Source organism: Trichoderma gamsii, assembly GCF_001481775.2.
Source record: "Trichoderma gamsii strain T6085 chromosome Unknown Scaffold_25.2, whole genome shotgun sequence".
Lineage (NCBI taxonomy): Eukaryota > Fungi > Ascomycota > Sordariomycetes > Hypocreales > Hypocreaceae > Trichoderma > Trichoderma gamsii.
In genome coordinates this window covers 427,187-453,830 of record NW_020171362.1, presented here as the reverse complement: position 1 = coordinate 453,830, position 26,644 = coordinate 427,187, and the positions used below count along the sequence as shown (strand labels likewise).

General features: G+C 49.3%; 11 protein-coding genes across 11 annotated transcripts; 8 read left to right on the top strand and 3 right to left on the bottom strand.

The window, feature by feature from the left end:
• Positions 1-1,066: 1,066 nt before the first annotated feature.
• TGAM01_v207122 (allantoate permease) lies at positions 1,067-2,798 on the top strand (the record flags this gene model as incomplete). The annotated part of the gene is made up of 5 exons (XM_018804131.1): positions 1,067-1,363; positions 1,416-1,642; positions 1,691-1,769; positions 1,823-2,296; positions 2,355-2,798. 5 exons carry the CDS (start codon positions 1,067-1,069, stop codon positions 2,796-2,798), a joined length of 1,521 nt encoding a protein of 506 aa, XP_018662560.1.
• Positions 2,799-3,150: 352 nt separating this feature from the next.
• TGAM01_v207121 (glycosyl hydrolase family 43 protein) lies at positions 3,151-4,661 on the bottom strand (the record flags this gene model as incomplete). Its single annotated transcript, XM_018804132.2, has 3 exons — positions 3,151-3,990; positions 4,064-4,492; positions 4,530-4,661. 3 exons carry the CDS (start codon positions 4,659-4,661, stop codon positions 3,151-3,153), a joined length of 1,401 nt encoding a protein of 466 aa, XP_018662561.2.
• Positions 4,662-6,176: 1,515 nt separating this feature from the next.
• TGAM01_v207120 (peroxiredoxin HYR1) lies at positions 6,177-7,086 on the top strand (the record flags this gene model as incomplete). Its single annotated transcript, XM_024550021.1, has 2 exons — positions 6,177-6,492; positions 6,539-7,086. 2 exons carry the CDS (start codon positions 6,177-6,179, stop codon positions 7,084-7,086), a joined length of 864 nt encoding a protein of 287 aa, XP_024405257.1.
• A 681-nt stretch (positions 7,087-7,767) lies between these two features.
• TGAM01_v207119 (hypothetical protein) lies at positions 7,768-8,385 on the top strand (the record flags this gene model as incomplete). Its single annotated transcript, XM_018804134.1, has 1 exon — positions 7,768-8,385. The coding sequence occupies one exon, from the start codon at positions 7,768-7,770 to the stop codon at positions 8,383-8,385; it is 618 nt and encodes a 205-aa protein (XP_018662563.1).
• Positions 8,386-9,437: 1,052 nt separating this feature from the next.
• TGAM01_v207118 (hypothetical protein) lies at positions 9,438-10,933 on the top strand (the record flags this gene model as incomplete). The annotated part of the gene is made up of 3 exons (XM_018804135.1): positions 9,438-9,468; positions 9,622-10,506; positions 10,581-10,933. The coding sequence occupies 3 exons, from the start codon at positions 9,438-9,440 to the stop codon at positions 10,931-10,933; spliced, it is 1,269 nt and encodes a 422-aa protein (XP_018662564.1).
• A 991-nt stretch (positions 10,934-11,924) lies between these two features.
• Positions 11,925-13,144, bottom strand: TGAM01_v207117 (hypothetical protein; the record flags this gene model as incomplete). The annotated part of the gene is made up of 3 exons (XM_018804136.2): positions 11,925-12,729; positions 12,785-12,891; positions 12,956-13,144. 3 exons carry the CDS (start codon positions 13,142-13,144, stop codon positions 11,925-11,927), a joined length of 1,101 nt encoding a protein of 366 aa, XP_018662565.2.
• Positions 13,145-14,868: 1,724 nt separating this feature from the next.
• TGAM01_v207116 (hypothetical protein) lies at positions 14,869-16,346 on the top strand (the record flags this gene model as incomplete). Its single annotated transcript, XM_018804137.1, has 4 exons — positions 14,869-15,060; positions 15,133-15,891; positions 15,961-16,002; positions 16,056-16,346. The coding sequence occupies 4 exons, from the start codon at positions 14,869-14,871 to the stop codon at positions 16,344-16,346; spliced, it is 1,284 nt and encodes a 427-aa protein (XP_018662566.1).
• A 1,291-nt stretch (positions 16,347-17,637) lies between these two features.
• On the top strand, positions 17,638-18,918 carry TGAM01_v207115 (hypothetical protein; the record flags this gene model as incomplete). Its single annotated transcript, XM_018804138.1, has 1 exon — positions 17,638-18,918. One exon carries the CDS (start codon positions 17,638-17,640, stop codon positions 18,916-18,918), a length of 1,281 nt encoding a protein of 426 aa, XP_018662567.1.
• Positions 18,919-19,480: 562 nt separating this feature from the next.
• Positions 19,481-21,817, bottom strand: TGAM01_v207114 (hypothetical protein; the record flags this gene model as incomplete). The annotated part of the gene is made up of 3 exons (XM_018804139.1): positions 19,481-21,064; positions 21,135-21,236; positions 21,293-21,817. The coding sequence occupies 3 exons, from the start codon at positions 21,815-21,817 to the stop codon at positions 19,481-19,483; spliced, it is 2,211 nt and encodes a 736-aa protein (XP_018662568.1).
• A 695-nt stretch (positions 21,818-22,512) lies between these two features.
• Positions 22,513-23,024, top strand: TGAM01_v207113 (hypothetical protein; the record flags this gene model as incomplete). Its single annotated transcript, XM_024550020.1, has 3 exons — positions 22,513-22,586; positions 22,699-22,826; positions 22,885-23,024. 3 exons carry the CDS (start codon positions 22,513-22,515, stop codon positions 23,022-23,024), a joined length of 342 nt encoding a protein of 113 aa, XP_024405256.1.
• Positions 23,025-25,203: 2,179 nt separating this feature from the next.
• TGAM01_v207112 (glutamine amidotransferase) lies at positions 25,204-26,644 on the top strand (the record flags this gene model as incomplete). Its single annotated transcript, XM_018804140.1, has 4 exons — positions 25,204-25,218; positions 25,313-25,408; positions 25,492-26,236; positions 26,304-26,644. The coding sequence occupies 4 exons, from the start codon at positions 25,204-25,206 to the stop codon at positions 26,642-26,644; spliced, it is 1,197 nt and encodes a 398-aa protein (XP_018662569.1).

The window sequence follows — 26,644 nt, the reverse complement described above, 5'->3', positions numbered from 1 at the left end:
TATTCTATAGGGCGTTATCCACATCATAGATCACTTATTGGATCCGTCAGCGCAGGTATTTGAGGTGGATCTGGCGAAAACCAGCCAGGGGTTCATACCGGGAAGCTGTTCAAACCCAGCCTTGCCATACTGCTGAGCTTTACCTATGCGTAGAAGAATAATTCAAGGGGTTGAAGAAATGCTAAATGTCCCAAACGATGTCGGACTGGCCTCTGATTCCTGCGGGTGAATGATGGAGGTTATGAATGCCCATGCTATTTGCTCTTTTCCGGTGGATAACTGTAACTATGTACATGTCTGGTACAGTTGGCTAGGTTACAGGGAGGTGGGTTCAATGTTAGGTAAAATCTCAAGGAATCTTTTAGCGTTCCGACTCAGCACGTCTTCACAGCATTTTTAACCTCCCTCAGGCTCACTTCTAATCCAAGCTGCATGACACTCTGAACTCAACTACATGTATTCAATAGAGGCGGGCTCATTGATATCTAATTCTCAGCAAAATAAATATAGAATACAGTTACGACGAGGCGGCAGAACTTGATGAATCAATGTACCCAGAAAACCACGTTGGAGACACAAGACTGCACTAAGAGCCCCAGGAAATAGTTCAATTTTTTAAGTGAGAGATTTTCAAGTATGTCTCACGTCGTTCAGATGCTCTCCCTGGCCATTTCGACATACCTTAGGTTCATCTCAGTGCATGTTTTTCCTTCAGTCTCTACTCCATAAGGGAGAGAATTGGGACTTATCTGAAAACAACTGGTCGGCTAGAGAATTAGCCAAGTCCAAGTCGTAAAGTCTGGGGTATAGTGGGTCAAGCATACATCAAATGTTGCTAAAACTCGATAGCGTAGGGGTCCGGAGCAAGTCTCGGGAGTGTCCGCCGTCGCCAACTCCACAGTGAATGCGGAGAGATGCGACGTCTTCATTCAGACTTTTATCGAGTATCGTATATCAAGATGAGGAGGTGTGAGATCATGGCGATGGATAACAGCACACCGTGCTCACGCACTCATTCAACAACCCCAGCCTCTGCGCACATTTTCAGGCCAGGCGCAATCTCATCATGGTGCCATCCAAGGAATTCGAAGCCTCGCCGATGAGCGACCACCAAGAGGCGATCAAGATGGAGGCCATGACCGTCAAGTATATTGGCAAGGGAGATGAGGAGACAAGCCGCTACCTCGGCGATGCTCCCATTGAGATTGACGCAGCTACCAATAAACGCATCTTCTGGAAGATCAATCGTCGTATACTTGCCATTCAGCTTGTCACGTATTTCTGTCAATCCTTGGATAAAGGAACGCTCAACTTTTCTTCCATCATGGGTATCCAGAAAGATGCGCACCTCGTTGGTCAACAAGTAAGAGTCATCGATCTGTCTTGAAAGAGAGTCTGTTAACATCTCTGGGCAGTACTCTTGGCTCGGAACCATCCTCTACATGGGTATTCTCGTCGGCGAGTACCCGCAAAACTTCCTCCTACAGAAGCTACCACTGGCAAAAGTTCTGGCTGTCAATGTATTTTGCTGGGGCGCTGTTGTGGCTTGCTCTGCCGCTTCATCAAGCTTCGCCCCTCTTATGGTTGTGAGATTTCTGCTCGGTTTCTTTGAGAGCTGTATACAACCGGCCATGATGCTGCTGTGAGTGGCGTCTCCTTTGAGCCTTATTCCGCTTCTAACAGCTTCCAGTACTTCAATGTGGTACACGAGATCTGAACAGTCGCTCTTGAACTCACTATGGTATTGCATGACGGGAGTACAGCTCATGGTAGGTGCAAAATATGTAATATGTTCGTTTCTTTCCAACTAAAAGTGAAACAGGTCGGTGGTCTTCTCGCTTTCGGCGTCTCATATTTCACCAACGGACCAATAAAAAACTGGCAACTTCTCTTCCTGGTGCTCGGCCTAGCTACCGTGGTTTGGTCATTCTGCATCGCCATATTCTTGCCTGACAGTCCTATGAAGGCAAAGTGTTATACAGAGGAGGAAAAGAAGCTCATGATTGAACGTGTGCGCCAGAATGAAACGGGCATCCAAAATAAAGAGTACAAGAGATATCAGGTTGTTGAAGCCCTAACTGACCCATTCGTGTGGTGTTGCACTATGCTCATCACAGTGGCCAACCTCGTCATTGGCGGTCTTGGGGTCTTTTCGAATCTCATCATCAAAGAGTTTGGTTTCACGTTACTTCAGACCAATCTCCTGAATATTGCACAGGGTGCAGTTACTATCATTGTCATGGTTGGATCCGCCCAAGCTTCTCAAAAGTCTGGGCAAACTTGCTTGATGATGCTTGTAAGTCTTGAAATACCGTACCACAGCCGCAAGGTATCACATGCTAACCAGCACATAGCTGTGGACGCTTCCCGCCATTGCCGGTACTATCGTGATTCTAGTGGTCGTCCCTAACTCGGGTAATGCCGGAGGGATGCTCATCGCTTTTTACTGTACACAGTTCTTTCTTGCCCAGGGTAATATGATCATCTCGCTTGTTACGCGGAACATTGCTGGCCAAACCAAGAAAGGCATTACCATGACAATGGTCTTCGTAGGGTGGGCTGTTGGTAATATGGTTGCGCCGCAGATCTTCCAGCAAAAAGATGCTCCCAGGTATCTCACTGGATTTGTTGTACACTGCGCCATTTACGGGACGTACATCCTCCTGGTTATCTTGACCCGTGTGATACTGGTGGCGAGGAACCGCCGCAGGGACGCTCTCGTCGCTGAGGTCTCACATGATCTGGCCTTTGAGGATCTTACTGATCAGGAGAATCCCAATTTCCGATACGTGTACTAGGCTTTAGTTGCACTCAGATATTTCTACTATCAATTACATTTATATACTTCAATAGTTCCTATATTCTTGAATCTCCAACTTACAGTTGTAGATCAAACCTATGTGTGTTACAGCGTCTGAACTATAGTAACAGTCTAAGGACAGTCATCAAAGTACATGTAAGTGAGCTTTTGTGCTTTCTGTTATCAGCATAGTCTTGGTGGTTGGTTGTGTGTCTTACAACAGAAGTAGTACATAAGACGTCTGATAGATTACTAGCTCAGGGTACTAATTCCAACCTTTTCAATTCAGGCTATGTGATCTCAATGTTTATGCTCATTGTCTACCTACCATGCCCTAAGACCCCACAATCTTATGACACAGGAACGATCAATCGATCGACATCGGCCGCGTAAGTGGAATTCCCAGCACCACTGAATGTTATGGTATTATTTCCCTTTTGAAGAAGTGTGTGCAGTGTGCTATTAGAGACACCAGAGCCACTAGGCAAATATTCGAGCTTGATAGGCGTGCCACCATTGACGACAACTGCGCCGAATCTCGGCGTTGAGTCGCCGTTCCTGTATTGAATAGTGATTGTCGTCATGGTAGCAGCGCTGCTCGAAATCTGACGGAAAGTAACCGTACCGTTTGAGGGGCCTCCCAAATATCCCGCTGATCCAGCGCCCGAGCAGCTCGTGCAGCTAACAGTCTTTGCCCCATTGGCGTACGTGCCCGTCTCACCCTCGTAGTAGCTATTTGGCGGAGATGGTGTCCAAGAGCCCTGTGCCACTGCTCCGCTGACGTTGGGGACCCAGCTGGGAGAATATGGCATCTTCACAGATGTCCCAGATATGTTGAGCGGAAGCCAGATGTAAGAGCTGCTGCCAAGGTCGCTTGAGATCCAGCGATCACCGAGGTAAAATGCCTCGTTGTCACTGAGCTTCAGCACGTAGTTGGTCTGAGACTGATAGGTAAGTGACCCGGTCTGGGCAAAGGTTGTCCAGGAGCTCCAGGGCCCTGTGATTGACGTTGATGTTGTATAGACGTTGTCGTTTGGCATCCACCCTGTCAGATGACTGCCAAACATGTAGTAACGGCCATTTGATTTAATCATGGCTGGTGCTTCAATATGATCTGGCCATAGGTACGTCGCATTGACAACTGTTAGATAGTCATCAGATAGGCGGTCGATGCGAAGGCCATTGGCTCGCTATATTATCACATCAACAGTTACATCAGCTTGTTACCATGATTTGTAAAGAGTTTAAAAGGATAGAACATACATCTTCTGATAGCAGGTAGGCCGTCCCGTCATCGTCTTGGAATAGACCCATGTCTCGACTCTGAAAACCTAGTGGCTGGGAACTGTTGAGATATTGATACTTGCCGCAAACTGTATCTCCGACAGCGACGCCGACCTTTGCCTCGCCGTAGCTGCTGCTGTCAATGTGCATCCACATTACATACTTGCCCGTGCGGTTATTCCACAGCACCTTGGGCCGTTCAACAACACGACCAGATCCCAAGTCACCAGTAGTGGTGGTGAGCGACAGCAATGCGCCCTGGTATTGCCACTGCACCAGGTCTTTTGATGAATAACAGTTGACGTTTTGGAATGCACCGCCGTTCGTGTGATCCTCGCCCACCAAGTAAAAGGTGTCATTCACTTTGATGAGGCCGCCACCATGCGCCTGCATGTGTAGGCCGTTGGACTATTCACGATTAGTTAGAGATCTCAATGCTATGCACTGATAAGAGGAAGAGTGCTAGGAAAAGGGGACATGCTGCTGTCCATGTTGCCCCAGGCACGATCTGCAGAGTCGCGCTCGCAGTCTGAGCACAGGCCAGAAGAGCAGCCCAGAAGCCCAATCGAAATTGCATGTTCAAGCTCGTGTGTGATAGTTGTTGATTGTAAGATGATAACTTTCAAGATAATAACTTTCAGAGACCCTATGTCTTAGGGATGGTTCCAATTGAACAAGTAGAGAATAATAATGCGACATCCCGTACCACTATATAGCACCCCTTAGGGCTACATGTGGTAAGGAGAACCTTACATCAGTCAGGTACATCTTCCTCAAGGAACTCGGAGTATGTCGCGGAGCTGTCAAGAAACCTGACTCTCCACGGGTAAAGGCTCCCGCGATGCAACAAAAACATTAAGCGCCCGAATGAGAACCGCCGGATTTCCGGTTAATATACCTCTTAAGAGAAGAGGAGAGGAGAAGCTTTAGCCAACGGCAATAGTACTTGGTTGCATTAACAATCTGGAGTAGTGTTGAGTGCAATAGAGAAGGAAGTGTTACTAAACATCCAAAATAAGGGACAGGCATCTATAAAGACGGATGTCAAGTGTATTTAGTCACATGTAGATTAAGGAAATGGAAATTGTACCATGTTGAGTTAGAACACTCAAATGATAGAGGGGAGCTTGGCGGCTATGAAATGCATCGCCTCTGACCGGTTTTCATTATGTTCGCATCCTATCTCCGGTAGGCCTTGGCTTCTGACCGAGGCCACCGCTCATGCGATGGCTTGATTGGCAGATCTCTAAGCTCAACTGTTGAGCGAAAGGTCTGAATTGGAGAGCGAATCAGCAGCCGCCGTGGACGTGAGCGACTTGAGCAAAGATGCCCCGCCATAAGAAAATACGTGTAGGTACATGTAGTCTACTGAGTTTCTGGGATTTGTAACAGCATGCTGGCAAGCCATTAATCACCCTTCTGTCGAGTCCCATGAAAAGCCAGGGCTTCTGCGACTCACTTTGATGATAAGACCAACAATAATACATGTAACATTTACTACATTTAGAAAGGCGATCACTCCCAAAATTCCTCCCCCATCGTTTTCTAGAAGCCCTGGATAAGCTAAATCGACAATGTTCAGCGGGCGGCTATTGTAGATGCGCACCCCACACAAGCTTCAATACCTCATGGCTTGTGACCGCCACAGCGCACCGTGCCTGGCTCAGGGCGCTAAAAAGTCCCCTGTGGATGTTAGCCTCGTGGCTATCCAGTGCCAAATATGGAACATTGAAGATGGTATTTGAGATTGAAGTCTATCGATGGCCACTGCCTCATGCGAGCGTTCACCGTACTCGAACAAATCAATAGCCCAGCTTAAAAGGCAAAAATGAAGAGTCGTCATGTCGTTTGTAGCTGCGGGGTCTTTGATATCGCCTTCTAGCGGACAAATTCAGTGCTCCGACCCGGCAGAAAATCACATCAAAGTATTTGAGATTTTGTTAGCGCAGACGACGTGATAAACTAACTCATGAGCCTCGGTTCGGAGCTCCGTAAGGCTGAAGCACAAACCAAGCAGTAGCGGCAACAATCGCTTGCTTCCGTCTTTTGTTGCTTCCATCTCTACCTCATGTCTTTTGCCCCGCCGTAACAAATGACCCCTCCAGTGCATTCCAAATTCTCAGGCGCTGCCCTCCTGGGTCCGAATCTCCGGGGCCTGAAACTCCGGAGCTGCGACACCAGCCGCTTTGGAGCACTAAGCCGAGTGCCACCGTTAGGCGCAAAACGTCACCGGTGGAATGACTTTGTGAGGAGTCGTCGCTTTATATATTCCGCCGCAGCCCAGCCTGGTGAAACGCCGACTCTGCATCGCCATCGCATCCCCCGTCTGGACACATCTTCACATCGCAGACTGTATTCTTCAGCCATGGCTTCCGCTACCAACTTCTTCGAGTTCAAGGCGCTTGACGGTAAGTTTCACATGCAAACCCCTCTATTCTCCTCATTATCAATCAGCCTTGCGCCATCTGCGCCAGCACGTACACTCGCATTTGGAGACATCTGCTAACGAGCGCGTTATTTTTGCAGCCACCGACAACGAAGTTCCTCTGTCCAACTACAAGGGCAAGGTCGTCCTGGTCGTCAACACCGCCTCCAAGTGCGGCTTCACCTACCAATACAAGAACCTCGAGTCCGTCTACCAAGAGATCAAGAAGGAGTACCCCGACGACTTCACAATCATCGGCTTCCCCTGCAACCAGTTCGGCGGCCAGGAGCCCGGCTCCAACGAGGAGATCCAGAACTTCTGCTCCCTGGACCAAAAGGTCACCTTCCCCGTCTTCGGCAAGATCAACGTCAACGGCGACGATGCGCACCCGCTGTACAAGTGGCTGAAGCACGAGAAGCCCGGCCTGCTTGGTCTGGAGAGGGTCAAGTGGAACTTTGAGAAGTTCCTCGTCGGCCGCGACGGCAAGGTTGTCGACCGCTGGGCCAGCACTACTGAGCCCGAGAAGTTCCAGGGCAGGATCCTGGAGGAGATTAAGAAGCCTGCGCCTGCGTCATAAATTGTATTGATGCGTGCAGAGGGATGAGTAAGAGAAAAAATTATAGATGGATTGTAAATAGACAAGTATGTAACGTTTGATGACATTATACCAGATTAGCAGTCATTCAGATTCGCAGTCATCATCCTTATACAACTATGCCCTGCGTACTCATCTTCCCAAGTCTCAGTCCACGCCCTCACTCTGCACGATATCGTATCTCACGCAACTTTCATTGATACGATGTTACTCGGATATGTTCATCAATACTGGCATTAACTCTTCGTTGGTCTGAAAGCCCACTAACTTCATCATGGCGGTGGCTTCGCTATTACTTGTATTATCGGCTCAGCTCGATATAGCTTGTCAGCCGCAGGCACCGATGCGAAGAAACGTTAGCATCAATACCACAGACTGTCCAAACAAACATAATTAACCGTTATGAGTGGGGGAGAATGGCTCAGCCAACTGTCACTGCCTCGCCCGGCCAAAGCCGAGGCCCAATAGATTCATATAATCGACAGGGTGGCTTGAACTCTAAGTGTCGACATACAGAGGCGCTGAGGGGTTGTCTTGTCTCGCCCCAGGTATAAGAACGATCAATTATACGCTTCCCCGGATATGATTGACTCCTATACATTGGATCAATCAACCGAGTCTATCTTCTAATCCCAACTACAACTCCCAGTTCCAGCCATCACAATGTTCGGACGTCGACGAAGACCCATCCTCGGTGCCGCCATGGTTGTCGGTGCATCCAGCGTCGCCGCCAAGCGCGCAGTACAAAGACAGGACATGATGAGCACGCAGCGTGAGATGGAGATCCAGTACCAAGTGGACGCACGCAGACGCGAAGAGGAAGAACAAGACCGACGAACGCAGCGAGCTGTCGAAGAAGCCCTAAAGAAGTCAGCCGCAGAAAATCAGGCTGCCCAACAACAACAACAACAAGCCGCCACCCCGGTTGTGTCGCCTCCTCCACAGCAGCAGCAGCAGCTGTACAATAACTCAATGCCAGTTCAGGGGCAAGACGGTGGCTACTTGTCGCCCGGGCAGCAGCAGGCTTATATGATGCCCAACACGCAGCAGCCAGAGCAGTTTATGCGAGCCCCCTCTCCACAGCCGCCGGGGTATTACTTATCGGCATCTCCAGCGCCGGACGCAAGGCCAAAGAGTGCACAGGGACTTGGTTCTTCGGAGCCGGTTCAAGAGTCAAGACGATATTGTACGCAATGCGGTTATGCTTGCCGAGACGGGGATAAGTTTTGTGCTGGATGTGGTGCAAAGCAAGGTCCTCAAGATACTAGTTTGCTTATTTGAGGACTGTGAAGGGTTCTTTTCATTGCCGGTCCGCCTGATGAGCGGTGGCATTGGCCATTGATAACGGATTCATTTCTTTTTTTCTTTATTTCAATTCTTATTATATAGCTTCAATTTTTCAATGCTTCAAGATGCTTCATTTCCTAATGCCTCATGGAGTGAATCTGGGCAACGTGATTCCCCGCGTCTCGGTGTAAGCCACAGGCCCCTCACAACACTCGATTGCGTTAGCAGCGCTCTGAAGGAAAAGAGAGTTCCGACCTATATGTAAAGCCCATTCCAACTAACGGTTTGCTTCTAGCATAATCATTCGCCAATATGGGAGTAAAATGTTGTTCTCCATGCGCCTCTGAATCATAGTGACGCACACAAGTGCGTTTTATCGACCAGTCGAGAACGGGAGAGCAGGCCATTTCGGTCCAGGCCCTTGTTGCCTGTTGATCATTTATCTTTGAGTCGCCTAAATTAGTTCTACTGTAATAGCGTTGCGATTCGATCTATGGTTTAGTAGAACCACTATTGAAGAAGAGCAGTGGTAGTGCTAGGTTATGACTTATAAGTGCGATGTAAGACTGATGGCTGTATACGAAGACCCTTGTCTTGGCGTAGAAATGACAGAACCTTATTATCAAGGTTGGCTTTCTTAGGCAGCATGAAGACAACGACGATCAGCAAGAACTCAACTTACTTATGATAATAAGAATTCGATACTGGATAAAAGAGATGGCATCCTTCCAAGACTTGGCAGTATCAGCTGACTGGTTCTCTTACAAAAGAATATGGATGGCACTAGTAACGACACGATCACCATCATTGTCAACCTCTTTCTACTCAATTGTCCAACAAAGAATTACAGCATGAAATCTCGCATCCAGTATATGATAAGAATGAGTTGTTGTCCATCTCAACTGTGAGTGCCCGAATGGCTTACGTCATGACCCGGCAGACCCACCAGCGCATGTTCATGATGTGCTTCTGCAGCTCCAACTGAGCTCCCGTTTGCATTTGCGTAACGCCGGCAATAGGAGGAGTGAATCGACTCGTAGCCCGCCATGGAGGGCAAGAGAAACATTGTCATTGTCGGTATGTATCTTCAAGTGTCCATCCAGCCATGTGTCAATCCAGCCAAGCCAGCGCCACATCCAGACGCAAACACCACTGCCGTTCCCCATATAGAGGGGTTCGGTGCTGGCTAGCTCTGCTTGTACCGGCATAGCTAACACCGCAGCTCTCCAGGAGGCGGCATCATCGGCTGCACCACCGCCTATTACTTGACCCGCCACCCCAAGTTCAGCCCTGCCTTGCACACCATCACGCTTCTGGAGGCCGCTCCAGCGGTGGCTGCCGGTGCCTCGGGCAAGGCTGGCGGTCTTCTCGGGCTGTGGGCGTATCCAGCAAGCATCGTCCCGTTGTCATACAGGCTGCACTCGGAGCTGGCCGCCGAGCACGACGGGGCCAGTCGCTGGGGCTATCGCAGGATCAAATGCGGCAGCATCGAGGCGGTTGTGACGAAGGAGAAGCTTGGTGAACTCCAGAACCCCGCAGATGAAAATGGCAAGGCTTGGGAGAAGCTTCCCAAGCAAGATGAAGCCGCCAGGGAACTGCTCCAGGACGAGGAGCTACCTGCTGATCTGGACTGGTTAGACCGAGAGGTGGTGAGAGGATGGGCTGAGATGGGGTCGCCGGGAGCTACCGAGACTGCTCAGGTGCATCCGTACCACTTTACGACTTCAATTGCAGAGCTCGCTCAGAAGGGCGGCGTCACTATCAAAACCAATGCAAAAGTCACGAGGCTCGTCACATCAAAGGTAGCCGTGGAAGGGGTCGAGTATCTAGACCGGACAACAGACGAGGTCAACAAGATTACGGATGTCACCGACATTATTGTTGCGGCGGGACCATGGACAGGCCGAGTTCTCCCGCGGGCAAAGGTTGAGGGCCTAAGAGCTCACAGCGTTGTCTACGATGTCAACGTCACGCCGTATGCCGTCTTCACAGACATCGAGCTACCCGCAGACTTTATCCCCGATCATCGAGCAAAGATGGGACAGAAGAGGCAGCACAAAGGCAGGGTAGATCCCGAAATCTATGCTCGGCCGTTTAACGAAGCATACGCATGTGGTAAGTCGCCATAAGAACAGCATAACACGCTTTCCACAGAAGATGATGCCAATATTAAACGCTCGATGCTACAGGCGAGCCCGACAGCGACGTGCCACTACCGGAAACAGCTGATCAGGTTCAATTCAACGAAGCCCACTGCGACGACATCATTTCTTACTTTGCAACCGTGAGCCCCGTGCTGGCTGCTGCGCCGATCAAGGCCAAACAAGCCTGCTACCTACCACGGCATATACGCTTCGGACAGGAGAGCGGCCCTCTTATAGGGCCCACGGTCACTCCCGGCCTATGGGTTGCGGCTGGCCATACCTGCTGGGGAATTCAAAACGGCCCAGCGACGGGAAAGCTGATGTCCGAGTACATTCTGGATGGCGAAGCCAAGAGTGCGAATGTTAGCAATTTGGATCCAAGGAAGTTTAAAGTTTGATGGAATTCTTGCCTTCTCTTTTTTTCCCCGTTTCTTTTTGCCCAAAACTTTATGAGTAACCAACGTTTCAATAAGCAACTATGAAAGTGTTGTAGAATCCATAAATCTGAACGCGGAGCGCGCATTGTTTACGGAGAGGCTGGCCACGTCCCATACATTGTACTAAGTAAACTTATCATCTCCTCAAAATAGGCACTTTTTTCTCTAATCTTTTGCGCGAATGAAATTGAGGCATAAGACTTTGGAAGATATAAAGGTTTGGCGCTGTGGAATTCGTGAGTTGATACCGATGGTGACGAACGTGATAACTATTGAGCTGTGTTGTGATGAGGATCGGTTGTTTTCGTCCAACCCGGCTTGGCACGAAAAAAGGAGCAAGCCACATCAGTATGTCTCCAGTTTGTCACACACACAAAGTCTGTCTGTGCGACCATACTGGAGTGAGAGAAAAGTATATGAATATGCCCTCCCGTGTGTGAATTCCTGAATCGCTTCTGGATACCTCACCTACAATAAATTTTCAATCACCACAAAAGGAAAAAAAAAAAGAGAAAGAAAGAAAGAAAAGAAATCAACCATTGGGTCAAAGCGCCCTCATTTAATATTGTGCCTACTCTATCTCATGTTAGCCAAAACTCGTACAACCATGGGCAGCACTGTGGATGATCAAGCCGCTGGCAGCCAGCGGTGCGCAAAGCCAGGCTGCAACAATTGGTTCTGTAGTGTTCCTAAGTTAATTCACAATCATCAAATGCAATATGGCCATTGACAACATATTTGTACTGACGTCTCCTGACGCTTAATATAGATCAAAGTTAGGATTTGGTTAGGTGATGTTTTCATGGGGCTACGAATGTTAGAGTGTAAGAGTGGTCTCGAGTTCAACTTGGTACTCCTATGGATCTCGGATTCACGGCAATTGACGTTTGCAAGGGCTTTGGGTGCTCTGATTTGAGTAATACTTGTCTGATATGATAGTGCCAGATGCAACCTAAGTACATGTACTTGGTCTTCTTCCTATACTAACAGTGTCTGCGATGCCTATTCCGAAAAGATTATTGTAATCAGGAAACATTATCTGGTTCTCCATGAGTAGCGACTCAATATCAGACGTCCCGGAAAAGTTGTTTTTCTGTGTGCCAAAATTTGAATCGCCAAACTCCCAAGTCATCTTCTCTGTAACTGGTATCGGCCCGTATCGTTCAAGGAAAAGCGTCATGTCGTCGGGCATCGTTCCCCATGAAGGCTGAGAAAATTCGGTGCCGTCTGAAATTGGTGAATTATACGGTGATGATGTAACGCAGCTGTTGGCTCCCTCAGACCCAGAATGGCTATTGTCCAAGTCGTCAAAGCTGTAAGCGCTTTGAGGAGACTTTTTCACGTGGTGATTATGGCTAGCAAAAGCTTCTCGTCGGTAGTTGAGCTCAGTTTCGACGCCCTGCAATTGTTCCTGCGATGGAACGCTTCCGTCTGCAGAATCATTTGTGGGTGAGTCTGGCTCCTTACCGTCGCTATCTTCTGCATCGTAACCTCCATACTGCAGTCGCTTCGGATGGGCCGCGACTCTTGCCATGCCGGAAGCAGTTGCCGGCAATTCGTACTGAATGGGCAGCTCGATTTCATCGTTGGGACCAATACATCCCAGCTTCTTAGCTATGTCGTGGATGACCAATTCACCTTGGTCATTCAACTCTGGCTCGCCAAGGTCCCATGACTGATTCTTCTGGATCATCATGTATAGTTTGTGAACAGTACCAATCATGGCCAAATGTGTGATTTCAAGAAACTCAACGTAGCTACTTTGTAGTTTAGTAATTGTTCCACCTATTTGTTAATGATTATGAAACAAACCTCTTAGGGACCTGCTTGTATTCCACGTGAATTGTTCTCTTGCGGATGGCCGCAGTGCAGACATTGCCATGCTTTTTGCACTTTTGACAAGGAAGTTCGCCGTCACACTACCAAGGTCGCTTCTGTTAGTACCCTTATCTTAGTTGATTTAGGCTGCTGTAGTGAACAAACCTTGATTTTCTTTACTCGACATCGCTCACAAGCCTTGGAAACTCGTTTGCGTCTCCTGTCTCTGCCCTTTATATATCGATTCGTGTCAAAGTCTGTTGATTCTGGTGATGCTTTCATGTTGTGTAGTTGAGATGCAGCGCTGCCTCTGGGAGAATGTGATTGTTCTTCGGTTGGGGTTTTTGAGACCATGCTGCAAGTCGACGTAGTCTAAATAGTTCCAGCTTTTCAAGAATTAGAAGGGCTATTTACAGTACCACCTTGGATGATGAACAATGGTAAGCGGAAAACAGCAGTCAATTGATTAAAAGCTAGAAGACTGTATTATGTTGCGTATTTTTTTAAAAAAAAAAAACAAGGGCGACCCCATCCACTTAAAGAAGTACTCGAAGGGGAAAACGGAGCATCAGGCTATGACATAGTCTACGATATTCAAGGATAAAAGGACCAATTCATGGCCGAGAATAGAGTACCAAACGCCCGCGCTGCGCTAGAACTTTCGCGAGCCCGGCTTTCGTTGGCGAGCTGCATCATTCGACTTTCTCCGAAGCCCAAAATGGCAACCAGCAGCGAACACGCGAGATAAGCGAAGAGCGCGAATGGGCCGTCGCCCAAGTGTCATTGCGTTCAGGGTCTTGAAAGCGACGCTAGAGAGCGCTAAGCGGCCTACCAAGGCACTATAAACGCCGTTCAGATGGTACATGCACGTTGTATTCGACCTTGATATCGCATCATGAACCCGGCAGTTGGCTCGTATCCCGAGACTTGAGAACTGGAGTATTTGCGTCTCCGGAACTTCCCATCTGTGTGAAGACATTTCCGAGAGTTTAGAATTGGTTGACAGCCGCTTGGTCGGGAAACAACGTCAGTGTGGTTTACTAAAGCTACAAGTTGCCTTATTTGGCAATGTCGTGTATGGCGAATTGAGACAGTTGGCGTTGTGTATGTCGGCCACGTCGGCGATTGTCTTGGGGTCAATGTTCCTTGATTCCCTCGCAACCTCTGGACTTACTTTTATGGCCGTGCATACTTTTTAGCAACCTGGGGCTTATGCAAGCATATTACACTCTTATTGTCTCATTAGAGTGCAGTCACTGCCTAGTATCATCGCCGATTTACCCGTCTAAGAGAACCCAGAACTCAGGCTATATAGTTGGGTTAACGGCGGCACTGGTGCTGGCTATCTATCATCAACCATGCATGCACCTGTGAGCTGTAAGACAGAGGCAAAGGGTTTGAATGAAACATATGACGCATCCGTTGTGCTTGTATCACATATTATTGTACTTGTATCATACACGGAGTTGCAGGTTATCTTGTAAGGCCTGGTCGAAGCCGTGATTTTGTGTATACCTACCAACTACTACCTACCTACCAAAATATGCATTTCATTCTCCCTCAGAGCCATAATTCTCAGAAACGTCTTGACCTATTTTTCCACTCCAGTAACAGAATCAGAATCTCGCAGCAATACTGGGTTCGTCCAAGTGCTGTATCTTCAGAACCTGTCCCGCTACACCCCACTAACCCCGAGACTAGCCCTCCATGGCAAAATTCCACTCTGCGTCAGCCTGGCTTTTGTCCACTGCTGTGGCTTTCGCATTCGAAATCGCTTCTCTCGTCTCCAGCGACATATCGATCCAGGCTAGAAGCCTCGCTTGGCGCGTTGCTTGCGAAAGTCTCACCGTTGCATCTCGCCCTACCGAATTCGGCGTCCGAAGGTGCATATGCCAGCGCATGATCCAATCCTTCCAGCACCTCCTCCAAGATAGCCCAAAGTAGAATGCACGCGACCACCGAAGTATGACTGGAGCCTGATCCGACTCACGTCACGGGCCTGTTGTCGATAAGAGCGGCGCCACTACCAGCATCTGCGGCGGACGAGACAGACGACCGAGACGAACACCAGAGTGACCATGTCTTCCCTCGACGGCCAGGCTGTGAGGCGGCCTTCGCACGCAACAGCTTCTGGTCACAGCCAGATGCCGTCACCAGCAGTTGGCTTCCGGGAGCGCTTGGGCTTGGGAGGCGTGGCTCGGAGAACGCTGGGAATCTGCTTTCTATTGACGACTGTGTTTCTCTGGACGCTGTCCAACTTTCTCGCCAGCGTCAGTACATCTAGCCTGCTTTGCTGGGCCTAATGTGTGGAATGCAGACACCAACTGACAGTGCTATTGTAGTTCATCTTCTCCGACCAGACCTATGATAAGCCGTTTTTCCTCGTCTATTTCAACACCTCCATGTTCGCCATCTCTTTAATACCCATGTTCATTCGATATCTAGCACAAAGAGGAATCCATGGACTGCGAAGCGATGTTAGGCGTATATGGGCGGAATACCGATACCAAGCCGCCGTAACGAGCCCTACAATAGACGAGGAGGGCCCAGAAGTACACGAGCGGCTGTTAGTAAACGAGCGTGGCCCCGTGTGGAACTCTACACACGAGAAGCTTGGATTCCGTGAGACTGCGGTCCTAAGTCTCGAGTTCTGCATACTCTGGTTTCTGGCAAACTACCTGTCGTCTGCTTGCCTCCAGTACACCAGTGTGGCCAGCGTTACCATTCTAACATCAACCAGCAGCGTCTGGACGCTGGTATTCGGCGCAATCTTTGGCGTCGAGACGTTTTCCATGCGCAAACTAATTGGCGTCCTCGCATCCCTCACGGGCGTTGCGCTCATTTCCATGGTAGATCTATCGGGCAAGAGTGACGAGAACAGGGGATCATTTCCGCATAAAACGCCCGGACAGATTGCCCTTGGAGACACCATGGCTTTTATGAGCGCCGTGCTTTACGGCATATATGTGACTGTGATGAAGCGGCGGGTGGGCAACGAGGACAAGGTCAACATGCAGCTGTTCTTTGGGCTGGTTGGAGTGTTTAACCTGTCGCTGCTGTGGCCGCTGTTCTTTGTCTTACACTGGACTGAAATGGAACCGGTACGTACAGCTTCACCAGTTCTTTACAGCTGGAATGAGCTTGCAAGGACTGACTCGAGTCTAATACAGTTTGAATTACCCCCGACGAGCCAGATTTGGACAATCATTATTGTAAGTCACATTCTCTTCGCCTTTCTTGAATCAACTTATTCACACTTGCATAGGTAAATGCCATCGCATCCTTTGTCAGCGACCTATCCTGGGCGCTGGCCATGCTGTTGACAACCCCGTTAGTTGTCACGGTAGGCCTGTCTCTGACCATACCGCTGTCACTCATCGGCGAGATATTCCAGTACCAGCAGTATTCCAGCTTCATCTACTGGATTGGTGCCGCAGTCGTCTTTATTTCATTTGTCTTTGTCAATCATGAGACAGGGAAAGATGAGTCTGGCAAGGCTACAGTCTCCACCGCAACTGATGCCGATGGCGTTGACGAGGACGTCGTGTATGGATGAGAGTAATGAGGAGCCTTTTATGCCGGTTTGAGGCATGCTCTCAGATGAATACACGGCCAATAATACGTGTATTCAACAACAATATTATACCCCAGGATGAGATTTTTTGAGTAGACGCTACATTTTCTTCTTATCGCGACAGTTTAGATGGAGATTCAAGTAGATAATCCCTAGCGCCAGCACTTTGGATAAGACACGCTATGCTATGCCTAGAGTAACGTACAACTGTTAGCGGGACTCCACGCTGAATACACCCGATGGTACCGCTAAATTCCCGATCGTTAGTGAAAGATGGAAGAAAAACCACGAGCGGAGGTCACGCCGCAAGGGAGCGTCTGCTCCGAGGCAGCGACGAGTTATCAGCCCAGCTCGTGTTTCAAACAATTCTCGATTTGCAGCACTGCTGCCTACTGGAAGAAACAAGCTCGAGCTCGCTGAATTTGTCTGCTGACACTGCTATTCTTACCGGAAAAAGCTACAGTACAAGCCTTGAAAGGGCGCGGTGTTACTCGACTTATACAGCGCTGCATGCACACATTCACACGCATTTACTCCACAGAAGCCCCGAAGAAGGCAGTGTGTAGCGCTCACTACAGCGGGAGATCAGCAAAACGGCGAAAAAGCCTCCATCGATCTGCTCAGGGACCAGTGCAAATCCGTTTTGTCGATTTCGATTTCGATTTGACTTTTGCATAATCTTATCTCGCATTTCCATCCATCCCATTGCGCGTCTTCTCTTAGCCAAGGCGTGATTGGATCCGTTATTCAGCTTATAAGACCCCATGACTGTGGCTGGTATCACAGGAAATGCAAGGAGGCTTTTCCATCATATGACGCAGACTTACTCGGAGCACATGCAACTCGACGCCATTTGATTCTGGTTTTTCTATTACTTCTCCCTCGGTGTTTTTGGAAAGTGCGAGCAGCAGGTCTCGCTTTTTTGGCTTGTTAGCGTGTCATTTTATTACGCGGTATACATGCATGTCTTGAACCTACTATTCGCCTGCCTAGGATACCCAACTTGCTTCTATTACTACAACCACTTGATTAACTTTACATTTTTGAACATTCTTTTGAGACTCTCTTCTTATTCACAAACCCGCTTCGACCACAGCTCCTTTCAGCCTTTGTTCTTCTTCCTTTCTTCTTTTGAACAAGGCCTTGGCAATATCGTATATCAGCATCATATATTAGCTTGTTATCTTACACCTTCCATCTTACGCCCTATTGATTCTCTACGCCGGATTATACTCGAGTAGACTGGCATCAACAGCAAAGCCCTATCTCCGCCATGGCCTCTCCTATTACAATGGACTATCCTGACAATGGCTCCTCACAAACCTCAAAGTCACTGGCTGGTGACATAATGAGCGCAACAAGGCCGATGCATACGAAAATCAATAAACTGATTACGTCTCGACTACCACTGGCAGTCCCTCCAAAGGCCCCTGATTCCGGCCCTTATGCCTGCGGCCTACTGCACATTCTCCCAATATACATGACTTTTGAGCGATTGTGGCTGGATATTCTCGATACGCCTCCCGGAGACGCTCCAGGCCAGATTTCTGAGCGTATGCATACTATTCTCAAAGAGATACATCTTCCTCAGCTCTTCCGCTCCGACCGCCTCAGAACCGATATCAAATCCATGACGGGCTGGACCGACGACATCCTCGACCTCCAAATCAACGGCATAAAGGGAACAGGCGAGCTATCCATCTTTATTTCACACATCACACAAGTCGTCCGCGCGAAGCCACACGTCCTCATCGCCTACTCATACAACCTATTCATGGCGCTCTTTGCCGGAGGACGCTTCATTAGAGCAACCCTCGAAAAGGCCGGCGAAGAGTTCTGGCAAACTGTCCCCGAGCACATCAAACCTACGATGCAGCCGTGCGAGCCAGCACCGATCATTGGTTCCTCCTTGGAGCAAATAGAAGAGATTAACCACAGCAAGAATATCATGCCACTGCGATTCTGGTCTTTTGACTCGGAAAACGATGGTGAGGACTTGAAGCAGGAATATAAGACAAAGCTGCTTCAATGGGAAAGCGAATTGACAGCAGAAGAGAGGGAGGATATCCTCCAAGAATCTGTATACATTCTGGAGAACATAGGCCTGCTTGTCGGCCAACTGGACGCCGTCTGCAGCGAAGTACAAGACGATGAGAAGCCGGTCGTACAGATGCCCATGAGACCTTCCTTGGCGAGTCTTCTAGGTGGCACCCAATTTGGGGCGCGTCTGCGTGACAGCCTCCTTATTGCTCGAGAGCGCGGCATTGGAAATCCATTCCGGAGTAAATCACTAGACGCGGTGGAAAATGAGAAAGGGGATACCGCAACAAGTACCGAAACAGCGTGCTCTGGTGTTCCCAAATCTATGAGATTTGCAAAGTCGCTCCCTATTCCACCGCGAAAGCATCGTGCTGCAAAAGATGGTCTCGATTTACATACAAAGTCACAACGGCGAGATGCTAGTGGCACTATGATAGGACCAGCGCTAGTGGGCGTATTTGGCTTGTTCTTCCTCTATGTAATATACAGTCGCGTTGGAGGGGTCATAGTATGAGGGCTCTAGATATACCACATGAAGTCGGAAGAGAAGAGCGTGAGACGAAAGGCTGTTGTACAAGTTTGTTAGCATATCACTGTGCGTTCGAGACATGAATTTCCTAGAGAGAGACTCCCTAGATTGATTAGTTGGATATTCAGCCGCAATCAATAGAGTTACGATTATGACTTTTAACAGTATTTATTTGTTACATGTAATTCGCCCCTCGCGGTTTATAAAAAAAAAAAAAGACAATGCTCGGCTATGCTATGCCACAGCTAAACCCTTCAAACGCCACTGCTATGCTTCTAACGATGATATGAAACAGGAGAAACACAACTCTCTCTCATGTAGAAAGATGTACAGCTTCCAAAAAAAATTTTTCCACACAATGCTCATCCAAGCATATTATGCCACAATGTCCGCAAACTTTCTTGAAAGCGTTGGAAGAAAGGGGGGGTTCCGCAAAACAAATCAGAACAGGTGAATAGTCCCATGCCATGGTATCCTTCATTTTTCATATACTCATCATTACCGCTCCTTGTTTATTTTTTTTTCAGTGATTGTTAATTTTTTTCTTTTATTCGTCGTCGTCATCATCGGGAGTATCCCAGTCGTCTCCCACGTCGGCCCAGCCTGCCATGTGACGCTCGCCACCGAATTCGCCCACCTGCCGTAAATATCGCGCCTGAGACTCGTTCTGCTGCCACTGGCGAACGATGTAGTCGTCTGAAGCGGTGACGAGCTTGCCGTCGTGAGACCAGCTCATGGTGGTAACTTCACGGCTGTGACCGCGGATAAGGGGGGTACCGAAGCGTGAGATGGGGAGTAGGGGCGCGGCGGCGGATGATCCAAAGGCAGAGGGGGTCGATATGCTCTGTGATGGAGTGGCAAAGGCGCTGGCTTCGGGGAGGATGTGAGAGCGTTTAGCCCAGGCGGTTCGAATGTAACGTTCGTCGGTGGGGAAGAGAAGTGCGCAGCCGTCGGTGCTGCCCACGGCGAGGAGTTCGGAGGAGCCGTTGATGCCGGGGCGGATAGCGCATTTGACATAGAAAGACTGCGCGCGGAACAAATCGTGCTTGAAGCCGTACATGGGGCCCAGGCCATGAGTTCCGTTGGGTCTACGCTTGACTGCTCCATCTTCAAGCTCAGGGGCATGTCCGAGCATCAGGTGGTTTGTAGAGTAAGCGTAGACGGTGCTGTCTTTGCAAACGGCGTAGAGGCGGGCCGCGTCGGAGCTGAGAGCCATGGAAGTAATGCCGTAGGAGCGCCACGTGTGGCCTCGTGGTTCCTGTGTCACAGCTAGAGGTGTCTCCTCGGCCTGCCGCCGAGGCTTGATATATCGCGTGTCCCATAATTTGATTGAGGCATTGGCTTCGGATGCAGAGAGTAGAAGGTGTTCGCGGCCGGGTGGCATCCAGTGAATAGCGGTAACTGATGCCGAGGATGTATTGCCCTGGACCGTACGCTCATGGGCGTTGTCGATGGTGTTTATGCCCTTGGCTGGGAATGGCTCCAAAGTAATATCTCGCTGGCCGATGCCGCTGGGGCAGGAAAAGCTGTTCACTGGCGATGAGGAACATCGCAAGTCCCATATCTGGATACGGCCGGCTCGGTCAGATGAGGCGATGACATTACCGGCTGCTTCGCCGGGCTGGAATGCAATCTGCCGTAATGAATCCCAATGGCCACCTCCAAGCTCGGCAGCAACCGTCTGAGTGGGAACATCGAGAATCTTGCCGCTGCGGTCACCACAGGCCGTCGCCAGCCGCGTATCATCTTCCGAAAACGCCAGATCCATAATCGCATTATCGTGAACAGAGATGTATACGTCAACTTTGGAGTCGTCGGAGGCATCGTTCAAGGTGGTGTTGAATAAGCGAACGTATCCTTGCTCGTCGCCAATGGCGGTAACCGAAGCTTTATGGCAGCTGGCCAGACTGAATGGAATGGTATTGCCGCTCCCACTGGAGGCAACGCAGTGGTGAAGGTCATTGCTTCGGCTATAAAACGAAGATGTCTCGATCCTAGGGTCACATGCCGGAGAACTAAGAAGCTGGCTACCATGGTGCGAAGAAAAGCCATGCTCCCGGTCGACGAGGTGAGCTTCAAAACCAAGATCCCGGAACTTGCGGACAGGCTGGGGCTGGTATCCTTCAAGCTGCTGCAGGTAGCAAGAAAGATTAGCAACAAGCTCCAGGACAGTAAGAAGGGGAAGTATAAGTAAGCTATACCAGGGGAGCTTTAGGGTCTGCGGCAACAAGTCTCTGTGGGGTCAGTCCAATCTTTTCTTGCAGCTCGCGGGAACCATTGCGGCTAGCCTTGAAGAAGAGATTCTAGGAAGTTGTCAGCGAATCACAATCAATTTGTAAAAAAGAGCATCTCTGTTTACCAAAGTAGCTCTCCGCCTCTCTCCCAAGCTCTCCAGAGACTCTCTTGTCCCGGCACCGTCCTCGGAAAGGCCCTCGGTCAGATCCTCCTCGATAATAGTGCCATTGTTTAGCCACGAATCCGCACCACCGTTGAGTCTCCTCCTCTTTGTGCCATCCGTCTGCATCTCTTCCTCCAGCAGCCTCTTCTGCTCTCCATTCATTCCTAGCCGTTCACTGGGAGAGGGAGGACATAGCGGATCCGAGCTCAGCGGGTCGCTGAGAAAGGACATGGGGGATGCTAGCTGGCGGTTGTTGACAGAGGCGCTGTCCAGCATCCCCAACACCAGCCGTCCGCTGGGCAGAGACGACCGCGGCGTAAAGAACCGTCCAAACCTCCGGGGCGTCACCGAGGGATTTCGTCGTTCCTTGCGCCGGGTCGACCTCGTCGGCGACAGCATCTGGCTTGCCGGAGAGGACGCATTGACGGTGGGCGGGCTCGAGGGGTAGATGGGATCTGAGGACGGGCCATAGTGGTAATGGACCATGTTGCTGGCGGCGTAGATGCCCGTCTCAAAGGCTGCAAGATGACGAGGATGCAAAAAGAGAATTAGGCGAGTCGAATCATGTCATGGCAAGGGAGAGGCACAGCACAGGATCAGAGGGAAAAGAGTCTGGACAAGCGGAGACTAGATTTTTGGATAAGCGAAAATGAGTGAGGCTAGGACATGTAGGCAAAGTGGAGAGAGACGCGGTCTCACGGTGACGCGGGAGCGTGTAAATGAGATCGTTGGCGCGTTTCTGGGAGTTGACGAATCTGGGGCTGCCGCTGGCGTCGGGGCGGTTCCAGCGGGCCAGGGCGCTGTATTGGCGCAGCGTGGGCGCCTGTCACAGCGGGTCTGCAGGGGCGGGCAAGGCGTGCTGCGTGTCACTGGAGCCGCTGCATCTTTTCTGGCTCAATCCATGCTCAGCTGGCGATCAAATCGATCAATGTTTGTTGTTGTCGACATGAGCTATCTTAGCCTAGATGGATTCTTCATGTCCTCGCGAAACGAGCTGTGCGCGAAGCCTATGTCGCTGCTCTTTCTTCTGCTTGTTGAAGCACTTTTCAGGAAGCACCAAATCTCGTATAGAGAGAGGTTGCTTTGCGTGGCGTCGCGAGTAATTGATTACATGTGCTAGTCATGTTAGTAATACCAAGACTATCCCGAAGTCGCGTGCCAACGCCAATGTGTCACGGTGCATGAAGGGATATCGCCGGTATTACACGCAAGTACCAAGCGGACGCTTGGACGAAGGCGAGACAACTACATCCAGGTAATCAAATAATCAAATACGGCACACACGTGTTTTCATGGTTCAGACTGATGTCTGTAAAAATTGTCTATGGCGTCATGCTAATTGCTCGACCTGGGATCAATCGCTATAGCGCCGACAGCTATCGAAACCCAGCGGCATGGCATACCATGGTATTGAACATATGGGTTATCCTGCGGCAGGAAGCGATTGAAACAAGGGCTGCTGACATTGCGCTCCCAAGAGCTCAGCCCTTCATCGGTGTGGCAGCCCCCTGAAAGAAAGCCTCGAGGAGACCCTCGTTGACCATTCAGTGTAGATCCGCAATTGCCGTTTCGAGCGCTTGAAATAGATCTTCGATATTGGCATTCTAGCTGCTTACTGCTGTCACGGTGGGCTTCGTACGTACATGTGTCTAAAGGTACATCTAGTTGTGAAATGCCAAGCCAGCCATTCTAAGTCAACGCCTCGCGGACTGCTTATACAAGCAGCGACCTTGTCTTCTTGTCCGTTTCGATTAGCGGACCTTCTTGACAGTGATCTGTCACAGCACTGGGCCATCAGTAGACTCAGTTAAATGGAGTACTTGCGCGATTTCCTCTTGAAATTCCTTGAAGATGCATCCCTACACTCTTCTCACCCGTCTCTGTGGTCGTGGTACATTCTTCCTCCCATTTTGAGGAACACTTCAAGCTTGTGCCATTCGGTGGTAGCAGATTCGGCATTCCTCATCCTCAAATTCAGAAGTTTGACAGTCTAGCAAGGCTGATATCCCTTACAGTAAAGCAGTAAGATATCTATGTTTGTGTTACCATGCCTCAACAGAAACACCGGTGGGTTGCGAACGCCAACAACAGGGCTGCGCATGGACTTCCCACTACTGTTTCGAGGCGCTGAATTAAGCGGAGGTGTAGAACCGCCAAGCCGCCGTAAAAGAAGAAGATGATGAGCTCTATTGACATGGAAAATAATGAAAATGATACGGCGACGAAGTTACAAATGCCCTTATCCTATCACTGTTCCAAGACAAAGGCCCATATTGGCTATTAACTTAAGCTTGATGACGAATATAGTTATCTCCATGAAGAGGTCAGACAAGGGGGAAAAGATTGCATGGGCAAATATTGCCATAAATATGTCATTCTTTTCATGATTTATTATGCGTTATTCGAGACTCTCGATGCAAAACATCAGCGACTGTCGATTCTTGATAGTTGAATGCGTTTTGAAGCCACGTATGATCAAAGAACCATGTTGAGGATATCCATATCTTCTAGATGTACAGCCATTCTTTACTATTCTATGTTTGCCACCTTCTTTGTTGAATCGGTCTGAGCAATTTTGCAGACGGCCTTGATACCAAGATGAAAGTTAGGGTATTGGATCGATGTATGCTTTACAAGCTATCTTTCTCACTCTGCTTATCGTGCTGTCGCTGGTCGTGCATGTCAAAGGCCACGCCGCCAAAACCGATACTCGGTTTTTGGGGGGGGAAGCAGTTGTCTGATATACATCTAATTGAACTCTTTGATCAACTATTGCTTTATTTTCAATTAGCACCAAGTCAAAGACGGAAATAATTACGTGGTCAAAGAGTTTCTTCTTCAGTTGACTAAATGGATTTAGGAATAAGGATCTAGACGGAGAGCGGAGCCACCCTTTGGCTAGGTAGTAATGAGCAGACATTCTCATTCCTCAATGGCATCGTATGCATTGTCGAGATATCACCAAGTCTGTAGAGGAAAACTTCCCGGCAGAAACTACACTGCAGTAATCAGATATAACAAACGCTTTACCAGATTTTAATTTCTCAAGGAAGACAATATATATAAAGTGAATAAGCCTAGTACAGATGACTTGGTTGTGGGTAAATAGATACATAGAGAAATTCCTCAAAAGGCACATGTGATGACAAAACATACCACAAGCAGGGCGCAATAGTGTGAACTAAAGTATAATAAATGCATCAAAATATATAACATGTATACCTAAGTAGCTGTCAGAAATCTCCGTGGCGATTCTGCCTCTTCTCTAAGCCCGTCGCAGGCTAATAGGCTATATCGAATGTTCTTGAACTGGAATTGGAAGATTTTCGCCATCTTTAGTCACCAATAGCCGCATAAACTCAAAATCCCAAGGTACAAGTACATGCACAACTTATGATGTATTGGCGCGTGCGCCTTGATGGCCAACTCAGTATTTTCAGCACCCGCCGTCTCGTCTCAAATTTTCTCGTACTCAAAACACGCCCTACTCTTGATTTGCTTCAATCCCTACTCGCCTGGGATAAATACAAGCCCAAGACAGCGTCATTATATGAGTTCTCCAGTCCTCAAATTGGAGAGGAGCTGACTGCTACGAAAGCGGTAAGCCATCCAGGCGCAGGTACCGATACCCCATCTTTTCCGCCAGGCTAGCCCAATAAGGCCTGGGCACTGGCACAATCCGATCGGCAATGGTGTCATCCTGGCCGATGATTCATCCTCGAACTCCATAGTTCGCCGTACTTGTGCATATTTCAGCTGCTTCTGAGCTCGCAGGCCACTGATTGATATCGCCAGCTTCATCCTTCAGCGCCATCACCGCACCAAGCGTATTCCTACTGAGCCTATCCCAGCGCCGCTTCTAACTGCCCGCCATGTGCCGCTTCTTGGTACGTCATCGCCCAGGGCACCGCAAACACCAAGCATTGCTATCCCGAGATCGGATCTTGCAGGGAGGCTAACCCAAGTTCTGTCGACATCTAGGTCTACAAAGGCAGCGACGAAATCCTGCTATCGAAACTCATTCTCGATCCGACTCATTCGATCCTTAAGCAGTCATTTGATTCACGGTTACGACTCGTAAGCCTGAGCTCCCTCCCTGCTTTCCTCGCCACAAGTTCACGACCAGACATGGCTCACATGCCCTTTTCTTGTATCTATAGGACACGCGACGAGGTCAAAACAACGCCGATGGCTTTGGCATAGGCTTCTATACCGATATCAAACTCGGGTCGGCTCCCTGCCTGTTCACATCTACGATCCCCGCGTGGAACTGCACGAATCTTCAGCGCATCGCATCCAAGACTGCATCTCGACTAATATTCGGCCATGTTCGAGCAACGACCGAAGGCTCGCTGAGCGAGGACAACTGCCACCCATTCACACATGGAAGCCTGATGTGGATGCATAACGGTGGCCTTGGTGGCTGGAAACATATCAAACGGCGTCTAGGAAGCCTACTGGCTGATAAATGGTATCTCGGCGTGAAGGGAGGAACAGATAGCGAATGGGCATTCGCCCTGTTTCTCAACACGCTTGAGCAGTCAGGCTACGATCCGAGCGCATGCCCGGTCAACGGGTTTGGACCAACAGTGCTACGTACCGCCATGGAGAAGACGATTGCTCAAATCAACGAGCTAACCGACAGCATCCCTCAGAGCATCCTACAGAACGAGGATGTTGATACCAGAAGTCTCTTGAACTTTGCCGTTACAGACGGTCACAGCGTCATCTGCACCCGCTACATCAGCAGCTCCAAGGACGAGGCCGCTAGCCTATATTACTCGTCTGGAACACAATGGGTTACAAGAACTCCTTCGCCGGATGATCGTCAATATCAAATGGACAGAAAAGACAAGGGGGGCGATATTGTCCTCGTCGCTAGCGAGCCACTAACGTTTGAAAGAGGTAAGAAAGAATGCTAAGAGCTGAAGATACACGCACTTGAGAATGCGTATTAACTATTAAATATTAGAAAATTGGGTCAATGTTCCTACCAACTCGATACTGACGATTCACCGGCAAACTGTCATGGTTCATCCTATCATGGACAAATATTACGAAGGGGATCCATATCACGTTCGCTCCAGCGCATTCGTCCAGGAAAAGGGTCTCATTACCAACGAAAAGGCAACCAGTGGTTCTCAAAGCCCGGCCAGTCTTGACGGCACGCGAAAGACCATCGCTCAGTCAGTCTTTCCTCGTGGTCTCAGCCCTGATCTAGTACGAAGATCGCTCACGCCGGTGTCTTCTCGGGAATCACGACTCACCTCCCAGCTCCAAACAGCGCAATATCTGGCTTCGCCGCCGCGCTAA